Raw genomic sequence first — 12,259 nt, 5'->3', positions numbered from 1 at the left:
TTAACTCTACACATGAACTTTTTAAAGGAATACATTATGTCTTATTACACCATAATTCTGGCTAATAGTTTTTCAAAACTTTGAGAAAACCCTTTAAAACAGTTTTACATGTCACCCAAAATGCATACATTTAACATTATCAAAAGAAGAATGCTTCTACCTTCTTACAGAGACTCCTAGAAAGAAACAATTAAGAGCCTAAGAAACTGTCACAATGGCATTTTTTTCTAACAATCTTTCCTCCTCGGTCAGGTAATGTTATTAAATAATCCAACCCATTCACAAAATGCCTCTCTGCATCTGCTTTTGTGTCTTCTGCTACATCACCGCATAATTATGCATGAGTGAGATGTGTTGCCTTAACATGGTTGTTTCCATAACCTGAAGCCATTCTGTGACCTCTGGGCTCTCATCCTCTCCTATTAATACACTGAAGCCCATGGCAAATAGGAAGAAGCTCAATATGCACTTCTCCCTCCATAACCCTCACTTCCTCCACCATATGGTCCCCTCATGTTCCTGCCAACACCAAAGTTCCCATTCTTCATTGGACCGTAATTACAAGGTTGCTGGTTATAATTCCCAAAATCACTGTAATTCCCACTTCCGTAACTTTCACCTCCATAGCTGTCAGAACCACCTCCAGAGCCCCCAGCCTGGTTGTCATATCCAGGTCCTCCACCACCATGTCCTCCTCCTCCTCCACTGCCGGGGATACCTCCAAAACTCCCACCTCCAGGTCCTCCTCCATAACCATAATAACCATCCCTAAATCCAGGACCACTTCCATGTCCATCAAACCCTCCTCTAAAATTCCTTCCTTGTCCTGGTCCAAAATTTCCATCACCACCAGGAGAATCTCCAAAACCAAAATTACCTCCTCTTCCACTTTTAGAACTTTGGATTTCCTGCATTTCTTGTCTAGACAAAGCCTTGCCTACTTCCACATGATGACCATTGATGGTGTGGTGTTTCTGCAACACAATCTTATCCACGGGGTCATGGTCATCAAAAGTAACAAATCCAAAGCCTCTTTTCTTTCTAGACCACCTATCAGTAATTATCTCAATGCTATCAATTTTTCCGTATTTCTCAAAGTAATCCCTAAGATGATGTTCCTCGGTATCTTCCTTAATTCCACCAACAAACAGCTTCTTGACCGCTGCATGAGCCCCCGGCTTTCCAGACTCCCCTCTTGCAATAGCACGTTTGGGGTCCACCACTCTCCCATCAATTGAATGGGGTCTGGCAGCCATGGCGGCATCGACCTCGGCCGTGGAGGAGAAGGTCACGAAACCAAATCCTCTGGATCGTTTGCTTGCAGGATCCCTCATTACCACGCAGTCTGCAAGGTTCCCCCACTGCTGGTAGTAGTTCCTCAGACTTTCTTCTGTGGTTTCGGAGCTCAAGCGACCAATAAAGAGTTTCCGGAGTTGTTCCTTTTCTCTCGTGTCCCCCTTCACAGCGGCCGATCTCAAAGTCGGCTCCATCGCGGACCCTGTGGCTTCCGCGAGATTTCCGACTCCTCGCCGCTGGGGCGGACAAGGGAGATCTCGCGAGATGAAGGCAGACGAACCGGCCCCCGCCCTGCGGCGAGGCCGTCCGCTGGTCCGGGAGCGGCGCCTGCGGGAAGCGCCTGCGGGGGAACCCGGCGCTGCTGCTCCTGCCTCTGCCGCCGCGGCCGCCCTTGAATCAGTCTCGAGCTCCTTTCAGTTTTCCTGCAAAACACCGTTCCACAGAGTGACCTTCCTGATACAGTCATCAAAATCAGTATTACATTTTCTCTGTTAATTTTTTCAGTTCACGTATGTGTATTATTATCTGTTTTTTTATATTATTTTTCTCACTAAGTTGGATCCTTAGTGACGGGAAGACTAACGTGGACTTCAGTGCTTTTACACTGACACTCATTTATTCACTTTGCCCTTAGAAGGTGCTCAGATATGTTTTTTGAAACTAGTCAAACTCCAAAAAATAAATACTTTCTGAATTTTTCTAATAAATTCATTCAACTAGAGTCATACAATGATATAATCTCTTGTGGTAGACTGCAGTTGTCACTATAATTTCAAATCCTTTCTCTCTGTAATCCACTCTAAGACTCTGTTCACAATGATCTGGTTAAAATGTAAATCAAATCAGTGCACCCTTTCTTTTAAATCTCTCATTTCTGTCTTCAGACGCTATTTTTAAAGGAAGAAACTAAAAATCTTGTTTTATTCCTGTTGTCCCGCCACAATTATTAATACTACCTCTTTCGTTACTCAAGACGTCTCAGTTTGGGAGGAAAATTACTTGATTCTCCCATTTACAGAGCACCTACTATATGCCAAGTTGTGAAATGAAACCCAGGATTCTGAATTTAACAAAAACAGTGCCCCATGTTATTTCAGTTTTGATGAGAGGAAGGGGTTACAGACTAAAGAATGTCTAATATAGTGTTAGGTACAATTGAGTGCTGTGATAACCAGTAAGACCAACACAGAGACAGAGAGAAAGAGGGAGATATGAAGGAAGAGAAGGAAGAAGGGAGAAAGAAATAAACAACAATTATTGATGAAGAAATTGCGGAACGTCTTAACTGATGACATATTTGAAGCAGAAAACAGAATTTTGAAAAAAAGAAAAAAAAGACCGAGCACATTGTGGGTAAAGAGCTTTTCAGAGACAGTTATTTAAACAGCACAGTCAATTACTACTTCCACAAATAGTGATTTTGTTAAATAATTTTTTAAAACTCTGGCCTATTATCCCAAAAAGTGTCATACACAAAAATATACAAACCCTTGAATATTTCTTAATACTAACACTATGTAAATAGCTTTCAATAAGATAGCTTCTTGTTTTAAAAGCTAGCTCAAAGAGATTTTTACACCACCCCCCCCAAAAGAGAAAAAAAGGATACAAATGGGCTCTCTTGCCATCAGTATGGATTCCACACTCACCAGAAGAGTTTGGCTTGGAAAACAGGCGGATGCAGCTTCCCCTACGTTCAAAGGGCTGTCCTCTGACCCACTCCTGAGATGCAGAGAGCCTGAGCTTGCTAGAAAATGAAGTGACTTCTGCCTCTGTTCCCCCTTTATATCGGAAAAGGGTGGGTAACCCAATCGGTGGATAATCCAAAGGACACACCCTGTCTCAGATTGATGGGATTGGAGAGGTCCCTAAGTCTTTATACACAAACACAAGAACTTGAGGCTACCAACATGGTCAGATACTGACGTAGATGAAAAAATTTAATACATTTGTGTATGGGAGTGGTATTTGCAGTGTCTGCCAATATTTTAATGTTTTCCTTCACTCAGTGTGGATACATTCTACAAAAATAAGAATGGAAGTTTCTATATACAAAAATATCCATACAACTTATATTTTAACAGAATAAAATGGAGACCGTTTAAATGTTTATCAGTAACAGAATGCCCAAATTTTTATTAACAAATCTGCAACGTCTATATCACACACAGCCGTTCAAAAGAAATTAGTGTTTCATGCATTCACGTGACACCAAATCACCGGTAAATTTGAGATGATCTCACCCATTTTATTCTTTCTTTGCCCTTTGACCTAGATAGTCTATTAACTCTCTTCACCTCATTATGATTTAATTCTTTCATTATTTCATTTTCCCTCTGTCATCTTATTTGAAATTATACACAAATCTTGGTGTAGTTACATTAGTGATGGTGATTAGCTTGTAAAGCCTTGATTCGATGTAGTTGAACACAGATAATCACTTTTACTACCTTTCCCGAAGGCTAATACCTTAGAACACTTTCAATTCCATTTTAATGTTCCTGACTTTTCTACGTTTTTTTTTTAATGGAGGTACTGGGGATTGAACCCAGGACCATGCTTTACCACAGAGCTATTTCCCTCCCCTGTTTCATGCATTCTAGTTCCATATATATTTGTACACATAAATATATAATATATAAAATACATGTATTTTTATCTTCAAGAGATTATTTCTAGAATTGCCTTTTTTCCAAAAAATTCATTTATATTTATGTCTAAATTATCTTTTCCCTTTATTCTTTATCCCTTCCTGTGTTCCTGGTTTTCGATCTGAAATTATTTTTCTTTGGAACTTAATAATTCTCTCTAGTATGTTATCTTATTCAAGGCTGCTAACAATGAAATGTTTCATTTTAAGTATTTCTAAGACATCTTTATTTGGGGCAATGTTGATGCTGGTTATAGAATGTTTGAAATAAAATTATACTTTGTGTGATATTTATTATATGTGACAGTGTCACTGGGCTAAGGGATACCCAGGCAGCCGGTTCAGAATTATTTCTGGGTGTGTTCTTTAGGGTGTTTCTGGAATAAATTAGCATTTGATTCTATAGACTGAGTTAAGAGATCCACCCTCACCAGTGTGGGTGGACGTTATCCAATCTGCTGAGGGCCCAAATGGAAAAAAAAAAAGAAAAAAGGTCAAGGAAGAGTGAATCCATCCTCTCTTCCGGAGCTGGGATGTCCATCTGTTCCTGCCCTTGGACTCAGAGCTCCTGGCTCTCAGGCCTTTGGACTCAGACTGAATTACACCACTGGCTTTTCTGCTTCTCCGGCTTGCAGGTGGCAGATTGTGGGACTTCGCAGCCTCACAACCACGTGAGTGAACTCCTAAATAAGTCTCCTCTTCTGTATGCTTTACATCGTGTTGGCTCTGTTTCTCTGGAGAACCCTGACTGATACACATTATTCAAGTAAGAAAAGTGCATCTGGAGGAAATTTTCCAAGGCATAGGCGTCTCCCCCACACCCTTGAAGGAGGCAATCCATCCTACCGTGGCAGCTGGTGCACATGAACATGCAAAAAACACACAAAAATGAATAGACGCTCATGCTCAAACTAACTCTGACTCTCTCTCTCTGCCTTACCGTTGATCACAGCAGTGATTTCTATACAACAGGTTATAAACTTTTTACTCTATTTATTGTCTCTTTCCTCTTATGAAGATTAAATTAGAGGGCAGTTGATTTCTGGATCAAAGATTTTATACCAGAGCTTTGCACATAGTAGGTGGTCTATAAATAGAGTGACCAAATGATTTTTCTCTCCAAACTGGGACACAATGGGGAGCAAAGAAGATAGTGTTAATCATTAGAACAGGAAAACAGGATAAATATCTGCTGAAGACAAAAATGAAGGACTGAAAAATTACAGTGAACCATCAGGTATTCATTTTAAACAGATCACTGTGATTAGAATCTCATGATTGGATTACAAGCAGAAAGAATTTGGGATCTAAACTGTCATTGCAACTTACTGCAGTCTATCACTCAAAAATGATTATCTTTGCATAAGTGTAGTTAAGTAGATGGATTTTAAATATCTCAGGAAGTAAAGGTTAAGTGTTTGAATAGTTTATTACATAAACGGGTCTGGATTTGGCACTGGGTAATGACCTTCACTTTTCTGTCCTTGTCACACATCAGCTTGACATCCCAGAATCCCATTCTCCACGTGTGATGCTGGTACCTGCCGCTGCTTCAGCATCACCTGGGAACCACTTAGAAATGAAAGTTCTCCATCCCCACCCCAGACCTACTTGGGCTGAGGTCTACAATCTGAGTTTTTAAAACCCTCCACTATATATAAAATAAACAACAAGATCCTACAGTATAGCACGGTGAACTCTATTAAATACCTTACAATCACCTACAATGAAAAAGACTATAAAACAAAATATACATGTAACTGAACCACTATGCTGTACACCAGAAACTAACACAACATCATCAACCAACTATACTTCAATAAAAAGGAAAAAAACCCTTCAGATGATTGCGATGCACTCTATAATTTGAGACACATTTCTCCAGGGAGAGGAGGGTAGACTATCCAGATGAGCTGAGAACATTCTCTGTGGGCGGCAGACTTTGTCCCATATTTTATTCAAATTTCACACTTCTTTTGCTTTTAATGGGAAAGCTCAGAAAATATACCCCAGCTTTAGAGAGGAGACCATGAAACTGAGGCCAAGCAGAAAACTGGTTTAAACTCTCCACACCCTGTAAGGCTGACCAGCTGCCTATTTCAGAGTTCAGTCGCTAGAATAATTTTCCATCCTGACAGTAGGTCAGGGACAGTCAATGGGAGGAGAGCTTGGGGGAGCCCCAGCAGGTCTGCGGGAACAGGAGATGGCAGGGCCTCCAGGCTTGCAGCAGTGAAGGAGAACTTGAAAGTCCTTTGGATTTCGCAAGTACCTTAAAAGCATTTGCACTGGGTGGTCCAGGCGAATCCCTGGACCAAGCTGGGGGTGGACGGGGGTCTGCACACCAGCCGTGACTCCACTGGGCGGTGTCTGTGTTGGGCAGAGATGAGTGCAGAAATTGGTCTGGGTCTCTTACAGCCCCTCTACAGGCAACGAGTAACTACTGCAGGTAACGGAGATCAGAAGCCACGTGGGAAGTGAAAAAAGCACAGGAGGGCCTGACTGTGATCCTGAGGGCAGATGGGATTGTCAGGCAGGCAGAGGGAAACAGGAGGCAAGAAAAACTGCCTGAAAACACAGGGAGAAATAGAGTCTTTGCAGATCTGATTAAAGAAGTGAAGATGAAGTTATCCTGGGTTGAGGGTTGGGACTAAACTGAATGACTGGTGTCCCTCTAAGAAGAGGACATGGAGACGTGGAGGCAAGAAGACTGTGGAGATGGAGGTGGAGGTTGGAGCTACGCTGTCACAAGCCAAGGAATGCAGGCGCTTCCAGGAGCTGGAAGAAGCGTGGGAGGGTTCTCTGCTGTTGAAAAACTGTCAGTCAGATGTGGGACTGCCCATTTATTCTCACTCAAACCATCAAAACCTGATAGGACTTTGTCTATAAAATCCTAATGACCAGGGGGCCCATCTTATGGATAGCCTGACATCGCTGACAGGACAGATGCCATCATTTAAATTCCTCAGGTCCGCAGTAATCACACCTGAACACCTGCATTTTTCCACTAACTCCCGGAAATCATAGGTCACATCTGGGAGGCGCTCAGCAATCCTTCTAATGCATGGGAACAGAAAATCCAACTAAAATTAACATAGGATAAAATGACTTAGTAGAACATGAGAGGAGAGAAGAGAGGACTCAATGAGGGAAGAAATCAGCTCCTGTTAACCGGACTTGGGGAGTAGACTGTGTCCAGGCACAGATACACACAGTGCACAGAGGGGGCAGGTCTTGTCCTGACCCTCCTCCCTGCCCACACCCATCTTGCTCTCCTCCTGCTTGGCCTCAAACCCAGGCCGCCCCACCTATGCTGTGACCTCACACAGCTCCACTCCCCAGAACTCCAGGTCTGGCAGATGAGAACCAAGCATATACCCGGCTCCACCTCCTGTTCCATAAAGAACCGTGTTGCTGGTCCCTGTGGGACCAGACAGGGCCATGTGACATCCCCTGTCCCAGGACACTGGGGTTGGAATATGCAGATTACCTCACACTGAAGAGCTGGAATCTGTCCTGGTCCTGGGATGGAGTCGGCCCCACACCAACGCTGTGGGCTCTGGGAGGGACCTGTCACTCAGTTAAACCCAGAGCCCGTGGTTAGGGGCCCCAAGGCACAGCTGAGGACTCAACGCACGTTCTGCCCTTCTGTTCTCAGTCACTCTTTGGCCCTCTGTAATCAGCCTTCCCTTCTCCACCACTGATAAAACTGCTCCATCAAAAGTGTTCAAGGAAATCCAAAAAATGCCAGATTTTTCCTAACCTACATCATACTCTTTCCTTCTTGATCTAGTGAAACAGTCTTCCCCTCTGACTTCTGTAACACAACACCTTTATTCCACCATTTATGTGTTTGGCACAAATGATTAATTAAGACATCTATTGAACAAATGGTTTACAAATAAAATGAACTGTTTATTAACAAGCAATGTTGTGTTTATTGAATAACTACAAATTACGATGTACCCCACACTGTGAGGTGGACAAGTTTTGGTGACTCAGGACCTACTTCAGGGCAAAGGCAATAAGTTTGCTGGCAAGTCATTTGCAGCATAAAATATTTCCAAAGAATATGTTCCTTCTTAAGGATTGAAGGTCAAATCTCTTTTAAAAAATCAACCAGGAAATTTTTAGGTAATAGATAAGGATGTAACACATAGCTTAAGTGCTAATTGAATTACATTAAAATGTCTTATACCTGATTTAGCATTTGGCACAACAATGACCAAAAAAAAAAAAAAAAGGTTGTAACTCATGTCAGAATGAGAAGCAAAAGCAAGCTTAATAAAATAAGATTTTTCTCAATTTAATATTAAAAAAAATAATCTCTTTAGAGTAAGTATCATTTCCTCCTTGAGTGTAATTAATGTAAGCAAATATTATACTAAAAACACTAAAGAATCCCTCAGGCTAGGTTACCTCCATAGGCTTCAATAAAAAAGTCATGATAAACAGAAATTGAGGACAGCAAAAATCTTTTTCTTGTCACATGAAACCCCATCTCTTAACACAAGACCCTTTACTCTTCCCATATTTGTCAAACACAAGAGTTCAGTAGAGTATAATGTTAATATCACAGAGCATCTTGGTCCAGAGCAGGAAGCAGGGTTGACATCCAACCTTCACAGGGGTCACACCACTCGGCTACTTCAGGATGACCTTCTACTTTTCACCTAGTTCTCAGGACCTTCTTTTGGGCTCCTGGCTCTCTCCATCTCCCTGGCGAGCCTGTCTGCCCTCAAGGCCACAGCCAGTCTCTCCCTTGCTTTCTTCACTTTCCGAGACTGTCGGCGAATATCTGCATATGTGACTGGTTGTCGGCACAGGGGCTGCGGGAGGAAAAGATCCAATCCTGGGACCGTCTCTGACCCATCTGAAGACTGGACAGTGATGGGCTCAGGGCTGGTGGGCAGAGACCCTGCGCCAGCGTCACCCAGGGATTCACCTGCCACACCCGCTGCGATTATTTCTAAGATACTTGAGGAGCTTTCCAAAGTGCTGAAAGGTTCTCCTTCAGGGCTGCAGGCCTGGAGTCCCTGCAGTCTCCTGTATGCACAGACTTGCTGGGGTTTCTCCAAGGTCTCCTCCCACTTCCTGCACTTGACCACATTGCCAGGATGGGAGGTAACCCTTGTGACCGGGCTCTTGAAAATGCAGCTGGTCAGCCTCATTGGAAACGCAGCTCTGTCCCGTTGTCTCCACTTGGCTCTGGCTAAATGGACTTTTCTTTTCTTCTCCAACATCTGGGGCATCAGACTTCTTCTGAGCTTCCCCTTTGAAAACAAAGTGAAATGTAAAATTTGAATAAAATTGGGGGTGGAATGACTGCCAGTCAAGGAGAATGTTCTTAGCTCATTGGATAACCACCCTTCTCTCTCCCTGGAGAAATGGGTCTTGAACTGATCTGTGCATCACAGTCATTTGGAGGGCTCTTAAAACTCAGATTTCTGGATCTCAACCCAAGTGAGTCCAGCGTGGGGACAACAATTTGCATTTCTGTGTTCCCAGCTGATGGTGACACTGCTGGTACAGGCATCACACGTTGAGAACTGGGGCATCGAGCAGATATGCGTCAAGGACAGAAAGCTCAAGGTCACTCCCTAGCACCAATTCCAGACTCTTGCCCCTCCACCAGCCTCCTTTGAGGATGTTCTCCTCTTCCCATCTCTGTCACTGTCAACCACACACATGCTGGTATCCCTTACCCACCATAATTTGGACAGAGGGATCACAGTATCATTTGTATCCCAAGATATTAAACTTTTCAGTATCTCCCTTTCACTTTGCTTTAAGACACACAATCACTTAGTTTTCATCGTCCTTTAGTGCCTCATCTCCAGCAAAATCGTGTACCTCTCAGCCCTTAAACTCATTTTCACACCCAAGTCCCACCTTCACTCAAATATTCTCCTGCTCCTAAAGCAACTTAGAAAATCCATATTTCCATCACACAGTTCCATTTAAGCACAAAGAACTCCTCTGTAAACAGTCATTTTTACTCCTCTGACTCCCTTCCTTCCCTGCTCCTCCTCCTCTCTGTCAGTCTGGGCTCTACCATCTCACTTAACACAACAACCAATGCTCCTTAGAAGTCGGTCCTGCTCACACATCTGTTCCAGATCTATACCTTCCTCTAGACAATCCCATCCATCTCCCTGGCTCCAAATATCATCAATGAACTAGAAACGCACACAGAATCGGCACCGACCTGGCTTTAATCATAAAATCCAAGTATCCCTCTGCCCACTCACCATATCGTTGATAAAATCAATGACTCAACTCACCAATCAGTGACCAAGTCCCATGTTGAACCGGGTGGTTCCCCAAATCAATCATGCTTATCTCAGTGTCCCCTAAACTCATTTTTTGGTACTAATATCCCATCTGCCCCTGAATGGCATTCTGGACACCCTACCTTCCCACACTCTTATTCCAATTAATCATCCATTTGCCTTCCTGAATCCACCTGAAGTTTCTCAAATTTTGAATAATTCTTGCACACCTTTCATTTGACCTAAAAAATGCCATTTCCACAGAATGACCTTTCCTGATCCAGCATCGAATTAACATTACATTTTCACTGTGTTAACTTTTTTCAATTTTTAATTTGATTTGTAGTATTATCTATTTATTTTCTATGTCTTCCTGACTAAGTCGGGTACTCGAGAGGACACATGAGGAACTGAATGTTTACACTGATGCAGTCACATCACTTTCACGGCTGAAGGAGCTCAGATATCTTTTCTGAGAGAAGTTATTCAAACTCCAAAAAATACTTTCCAAATTTTTCAAATAAATATACAGAACTACCAATATTAAATGATTTCATCTCTTTTCTGGTAGACTGCAAGAAATTATTCCTAAGATTTCAAATCCTTCCTCTCTGTAATCCACTCTAAGACTCTTCACAATAATCTATTTAAAATGTAAACCTAATCAGTGCACCTTCCTTTTAAATCGCACATTTCTGTCTACAGAAGATATTTTATAAAATAGAAAAGCATAAATCACATTTTATTCCAGTTGTCCTGCTGTTATTAATACTACCCCTTTTATTACTCAAGATGTTCTAGTTTGGAGGGAAAATCACTTGATCCTCCCATTTATAGATCACCTATCATATATGCCAAGTAGTGCACTAAAACTCCCCACTCAGAATATAACTTAACAAAGTCATTGCCCCAGACTATTTTACTCTTGATAAGAGAAAAGGGTTATAGACTAAGGAATGTCTAATAGTGTTGGGTATAGTTAAGTGCTATGATAAACAGTAAGATCAACACAGAGACAGTGGCAGAGGGAGATACGGAGGAAGAGAAGGAAGAAGGGAGAAAGAAATTAACTACAATTATTAATGATGATGAGATTGGGGAAAGCCTAACTGATGACATATCTGAAGCAGAGAACAGAATTTTTATAAAAGAAGGAAGAAAAAAAAAAAAAAGACCAAGCACATTGTGGGTAAAGAATTTTCTGTGAAGGAAAATAATTTAAACACCCTAGGACCAAATACTACTCCCACTACATAGTGACTTGGGTTTAAAAATATTTTATCTACTATCCCAAGAAAGCAGCATATATAAAAATATACAAAATCTTGAATTATTTCTTAACAAATATTAACACCTAGGAAATAACGTGCAATGAGGTTACTGCTTGTTTTAAGAGCCAAAGTCCACTAACTTAAAGAGATTTTACAGAAGGAAAAAAGCATACAACCGGACACTCTTGTCATCAGTTTGGATTCCACACTCACCAGAAGAGGCTGGCTTGGAAAGGTCGATGTAGGTTCCCCCATCTTCCAAGAGTTGTCTTCTGACCCACTCCTGTGATGCAGTCTGTGGTTTGCTGGAAAGTGCATTGACTTCAGCCTCTTATTCCCCTTTTATAGAGGAAGAGGGTAGATAATCCAATCGGTGGATAATCCAGAGGAGACACCCTATCTCAGATCAAAGGGATTGGAGAGGTTTCTAAATCTTTATACACAAGCACAAAAATATGGGGCTGTTGACACTGTGGCATGCTGTCCTAGATGAAAAAATGTAATCCATTTGTGAATAGAGGTGCTATTTGCACTTTCTATCAAAACTTTACTGTTTCCTTTTTTATTGATGTACAGTAACAATTTCTGGTGTACAGCACAATGTCCCAGTCATGCGTATATTAATGTTTCCTTTTTCACTCAGTATGGATGTCTTCCACAAAAAGTTATGAAAGTTATGCATCTCACAAATTTTGATGTTGTATTTTCATTTTCACTTAGCTCTATTTATATTTCCTTTGAGAGGTCCTATCAGAACTATGGATTTTTTAAAA

At 41.8% G+C, this 12,259-nt stretch overlaps 2 protein-coding genes across 2 annotated transcripts; both read right to left on the bottom strand.

Moving 5' to 3' along the window:
- Positions 1 to 1,606, bottom strand: LOC102510499 (heterogeneous nuclear ribonucleoproteins A2/B1). The gene has a single exon (XM_014553141.2). It carries the CDS (start codon positions 1,488 to 1,490, stop codon positions 459 to 461), a length of 1,032 nt encoding a protein of 343 aa, XP_014408627.1. The 5' UTR covers positions 1,491 to 1,606; the 3' UTR covers positions 1 to 458.
- A 7,010-nt stretch (positions 1,607 to 8,616) lies between these two features.
- Positions 8,617 to 11,741, bottom strand: LOC102510273 (methyl-CpG-binding domain protein 3-like 2B). Its single transcript, XM_006177576.2, has 2 exons — positions 11,700 to 11,741; positions 8,617 to 9,216 (listed from the first exon to the last, which is right to left on the bottom strand). The coding sequence occupies exons 1-2, from the start codon at positions 11,739 to 11,741 to the stop codon at positions 8,617 to 8,619; spliced, it is 642 nt and encodes a 213-aa protein (XP_006177638.1).
- Between the last annotated feature and the right edge of the window lie 518 nt (positions 11,742 to 12,259).

This window comes from Camelus ferus, chromosome 22 (genome assembly GCF_009834535.1).
Source record: "Camelus ferus isolate YT-003-E chromosome 22, BCGSAC_Cfer_1.0, whole genome shotgun sequence".
NCBI classification, from domain to species: domain Eukaryota; kingdom Metazoa; phylum Chordata; class Mammalia; order Artiodactyla; family Camelidae; genus Camelus; species Camelus ferus.
Note: the sequence above shows the minus strand (reverse complement) of the source record. Positions and strands in the feature narration are given on the sequence as shown.

Coding starts and splice junctions, on each gene's coding strand:
- LOC102510273 (XM_006177576.2), bottom strand. CDS start 11,741: ATGGGGGAACCTACATCGACCTTTCCAAGCCAGCCTCTTCTG. Junction 9,217..11,699: donor TTCCAAGCCAGCCTCTTCTG/GTGAGTGTGGAA, acceptor TTGTTTTCAAAG/GGGAAGCTCAGAAGAAGTCT.
- LOC102510499 (XM_014553141.2), bottom strand. CDS start 1,490: ATGGAGCCGACTTTGAGATCGGCCGCTGTGAAGGGGGACACGAGAGAA.